General features: G+C 52.3%; 1 protein-coding gene across 1 annotated transcript; it reads left to right on the top strand.

The window, feature by feature from the left end:
• Nucleotides 1-748: 748 nt before the first annotated feature.
• Nucleotides 749-2,663, top strand: MRPS34 (mitochondrial ribosomal protein S34). The gene is made up of 3 exons (NM_001277597.2): nt 749-1,115; nt 1,189-1,231; nt 1,968-2,663. The coding sequence occupies exons 1-3, from the start codon at nt 798-800 to the stop codon at nt 2,237-2,239; spliced, it is 633 nt and encodes a 210-aa protein (NP_001264526.1). The 5' UTR covers nt 749-797; the 3' UTR covers nt 2,240-2,663.
• The last annotated feature ends 2,296 nt before the right edge of the window (nt 2,664-4,959 follow it).

The following is a 4,959-nucleotide window of genomic DNA, read 5'->3' as shown; positions in this document are numbered from 1 at the left end:
GCGCAAGGCCTGCCGGGACAGGACGGCACCCTCCGCGGGGCCGGGGGCCGCGGCGGCGCTGATTGGCCAGGCGCAGTCACGTGGGCGGGAGGGCTGTCAGCGGCCGCTCCCCCGGGGTGTGGCTGCGGCTGCGGCGCCCATTGCGTTCGGGTACCTGCAGGGATGGGGCGTCAGCGGCGCTCTGGGCAGCGGTGGCAGCGCCTCACCGCCCTCTCAGAGAAAATCTGTCATCAGACCTGACTGCCCCTCGTTTGGTTTAAAGCCGCTCCCCTTGCTGGGTGGATTGAGGCTGAGTATCTTATTCCAAACTGGCATTTGTCGACTTAAGCAGACATGTCTGCCCTGTTCCAGCTCCGCGCTCCTTTCAGGAGAGATGCAGCACCGTAGGAGAGCATTAGATGTTTTAAAGACATTAACAGCACTTAAAATTCAGTTTACTGGATTCATTCTGTACCCTCCTCTGCTCCCTTCCCTACACACATCACTCCTGCCTGTTTGCTGACAAAACCTGGCGTCTGTATGGCTGACCAAAGGGCGCTATAGAATATCGCGGTGGGTGACTTCCGTCTATGAACAGCCCCCACCCCCCGGGTCTATATCCCCGGCCTGCAGGCGGGGCGGGCCTGCTTCCGGGGACGGGGCCTGGAACGGGTGCAACTTCCGGGGAGCGCCGGAAGCTGTGGGTGGTGGCAGAGGACTGGAGTTGGGGGAGGAACTGCTTCCGGGGGCGAGGCCTGAGGCGACTTCCGGGGCACGCCGGAAGTCGCGGGTGGCGGCAGCGGGTCGGGGCTGGCGCCATGGCCCGCAAGAAGCTGTACCGCCCGATCGCCGCTATGGCCAAAAAGGTGCGCGAGTATCGGGCGCTGAAGGAGCGGCCGCGGGATTCGCAGCGCTTTGCCCTGGACTACGAGACCATGAGGCGGCCGCTGACGCAGAAGCGGCTGCCGGTGCTGGCCTGGGAGGACGTGCGGCGCGAGCATCGGCTGTTCTCGTTGCTCTGCCGCCAGCCGCTGTTCGGTGTGGGCCGCATGGTCACCCGCAAGTCCTGGCTGTGGGCGCACGACGAGCCCTGCTATTGGGTCATCACCAAGGTCCGCGCGGACTACACGGCCGAGGTAACGGCGCGGGGCGGGGGGCTGCGGGGAGCCGCGCTTTTCCGGCCTTGAGCCTCCCTGATCTTCGTTGCAGGGCATGGACCACGGCAGGGCCTGGGGCCGGCTGACGTTCCGAGGTAAGGCCTCCCCGGCGGGGCGGGGGGCGGCGGGGGCTGAGCAAAGCGGCTCCCGGCGATTGGTACCAAACGGAGTCCGGCGCTCCCGGAACGCGTCTGTAAGGGTTGTTATGGGGAAGCCATAACGCGGAGCTCGGGCCCTGCGCTGAGGGCTGAGGTTATGGGCTGCTTTCGGACCTGGAATGCAAAGTGTGCGCTGTGCACGCAGGGATGTGCCAGGTAAAGTCATCAGTGGAGCAGCAGTGGTGGCAAAGCGGCTACTGGATGGGACTGTAAAGTAACTCTTGTAGTTGCGTGTGTGAATTTCCATTTTCCAAACTGCTTTACATTAGGTTTATAAATCTAGCTTATTAGAGTTTTTGAGACACTTCTCATTCAAAGGTTTTGAAGTTGTTGAGTACTTTTACCATTGAACTTCACAGTGTGGAGATGCACTGCTCTCCTTCTTTGCCGTGGAAACTAATGCAGAGGGAGAGGTGACTCCTTGCATTACAAGTCACAACCTCTGCACAGTATGGAGCCGCTTGCCTATGTCTTTTCAGTCTGTTCCCATCAGATTTCCAAGGACAGAAGTGGGATCCCATAGTGTAGCAGTGAGGATACCGTATGATCTTTTGAAATCTTCCTTTACTGTTGCTTCTTCCAGTGTATGTGGTACAGGAGAATTGACGCTGCAATTTCTGGAGGGAATCTGTTGCTGAGAGCATTGCCACTAATGTTCATTATCTTTTATCAGGTGAAACTGAAGAAGAAGACAGAGAGATTGACAAAGTCATGTATCATGACTGGCGTATGGTGCCCAAGCACGAGGAGGAGGCCTTCAAGAAATTTACCCCAGTGCCAGAGGAGACCTGTCGGTACCTTCCATACCCGCCTTTGCTCCGAGCCATGATCCTTGCTCAGTGGCAGAAAGAGGGGAAAGAGATCACAGAGGAGCCAATGATTGATCTGCAGAGGACCTCTCGCGCTAAGGCTGCAAAGAAAAACACTACAGGGACATCACTGTAAGGTCTTGCTCTGTATCCTGAGCTTCCCACACACTCTCACTTCATGTTGGCAGTACATCACCTTGCAGAAGACCCCCTTGCCTACTGTGGTACAGTGTATCCAGTTGACCTCCATTTCTCCCCTAGACCATATGGTAATCTCATCTGAAAGGAAAGATGCAGATGCATTTGGATTTTAGTATTCTTTTTCCTCTCATAACTTTGGTCTCAGTCAGATTCACTGTATATTCTCTGAACTTGGAGCTCCTGTCAGCCAGCTACACTATGCTTGGGAGCACAGTTTCATTTACAGCCTGAAAATCAAGGAGTTTTTTAGGAATATTTTTCAAGTACTTTAAGTAAGTCCTACATTATGGAAGAATGATTAAGTCAAATACGACATTATTTTACAGAGCCAAAATAAACAATTTCTTATTTCCACGGCATATTTCTAAGAAAATTTGTTCTTTGGTGGGTGATTTATTTATTCAGTGCCTGGAGATCAGCATGATGATTTGTTGAAGTCCAAATTTAGCCTTTACAATACAGGTAGAGCATCACATTCCTCTTACCCAGTGCAGAGTCATCTCATTTACTGACATATAACTGCAATAAACAGCATGGGAGGAACACAGTTGGACTTCAGAGACTGAGCATTATTCCCTGCAATGGCTGTTAGGAGATGAGAGGAATCATTTTAATTCTGATCATGGAAGGTATACAGAATTAGCTCATACTATTTGAAGCCAGTTGCAAAGTATTATTTGTTCCGGTGCAGCACATTGTGGTGAAAGTTACAAAAATGCATCTTCATAGTGCAGAGCTTGCGTTTTCATTTCTTCTCACAATGGCTGTGGCTTTGGGGCAGCATCAGGAACTGTTGTGGTGAGGGCTTCCAGTCTGGTTGTGTGTCGAGGAGTCACGAGAGCTTTTCAGTTCCCTGCAGTTCAGCATTTGGCACTTTTGTCTGCTGCAGTAAATAGCTGAGAATTGCTGTTGCATTTGCAGCAGCATCCTAAAATCACAAATTGCCCAAAGGGATTTACTGAAGGAAAGCAAAAATGTGACTCTGTGCCCTCTGTCTGCATGGCAGGCCTCGATAGCACAAGGTAGTCAGGCTGTAGCTGCCAGAAAAAGGCTGTCACCAGACAGAACAAAACAGGTCAATTGAAGGCTCATGAAGGCTTAAGACGGATGAGGGCTTTCATGTGGGTTAGCAGCTGGCATAATAGCGAGGCATAATAGTTGGGAAGGCCTGGGCTCTTGCTCCTCTGTTGTGGAAGGCCATAGGGAGCTGGAGCAGTAGGGTTCAGAAGGGCTTTGAAGCGGTGGGAGCATCCATAGGAGGCAAGTCCAGAGTGCTGATTAATGCCACTGTGGGCTGAGACATCCAGCTGCAGCTTGTCCTTCATCATGATTGTGGTGGTACAGAAACAGCATGTCCACTAAGGAGGGAGAAGGGGGATGAGGAAAGAGTATAGTTCTGGGTTCTGAAGGAACAGTCCTATCCTGCATGGCCTGGCTGAGTGGCCAGCACTTGCAGTGCCCTCCACCTCCAGGCAGCCTGCAGCAGCAGAGCATCCACCAACAGCCAGAGACAAAGCAAGCAATGGGCCAGGCCCAGGGCGTGGACAGGGAGCCTGGGCAGGAGCAGAAGCAGATGGGATGGGACCCTGCTTCCCCAAACCTGGCTTTTGAGGTGCTGCTGTCAGCCCAGGATCACTGTTGGATGGCCCCATGCCCTGGCCTGTGGACACAGCTCCTGAGATGAGCGGCTTCGGCCTCCTGTGTGGCTCCTGCAGGGAGCTGCAGGGCAGCTACCCGGCTGCCAGCTGACCCCTGGCAGGGTGTCCTTGAGGAACCTTTCTGCTTCTTCACCTTTCTGCTTAGAACACACACAACTCCTGGGCAGCCAGGGCTCCTTCTGCCCCAGGTTCCTCTCCCAGAGCTGGTTTACAGCTCTGAATACACTACAGAAGTCACTAGACTTGTAAGGCTTGGCCATTTTTTTTTCCATAATGCCATGGGTTCTCCCCAGGGTCTTCGTAAGGGTAGCAGATGGGCATGGCCTATTCAAGCTACAGTGGGCACAGCAGTTAGTGCCAAGCGCTCTGTTCTCGGTGCTGCACCGAATTATTTGTGTCACTGCTACTACAACATGCTCCTTTTGCAATTTTATATGCATGCTCTAAGGATGCACATAATGCAGCTAATGAGGAAGCAGCTCATCATGCAGTTAAAGTTGTCTAGGAAGACAGCAGTAGCTGCTCAACACAGTTCAACCTAAAGACTGACAGCTGGTAATTGGCTGAGTCAATAATATTCATAACCTTGGTGATTTTCATTCCTTTTCTGTCTCTTATCTATTACTGCTGTACACATCCCTTGAATTAATTCAATTCTACAAAGCAAATATGAGCTTATCTAAATGCTGCTGGGATTGGGAGGAACAGCTGAGCGTGAACTCGCTTTAAGTGTTGAATGTCATCATTCCTATTGCACTTTGTCAACTACTACCTGGTATCAGCAGGGAACTGATGGAAGATCTCCACAGCTTGTCTGAAGGGGACCCCAAAAGGACAGATGTGGACAACCTGCAGCTGAAGGACCTGTCCTTTATTTCTGACACAGAGAGAAGTCACACTGTGCACTGGCTTCAAGGGCACATGGCTTGCAGGACCAGCACCTCCTGGTCAAACAGTAAGGAACACACATCTCATTTCCTGCTAATTGCTAATGGGT

This window comes from Gallus gallus, chromosome 14 (assembly GCF_016699485.2).
Source record: "Gallus gallus isolate bGalGal1 chromosome 14, bGalGal1.mat.broiler.GRCg7b, whole genome shotgun sequence".
In the NCBI taxonomy this organism is placed as follows: domain Eukaryota; kingdom Metazoa; phylum Chordata; class Aves; order Galliformes; family Phasianidae; genus Gallus; species Gallus gallus.
This window is presented reverse-complemented; position numbering and strand designations above follow the sequence as displayed.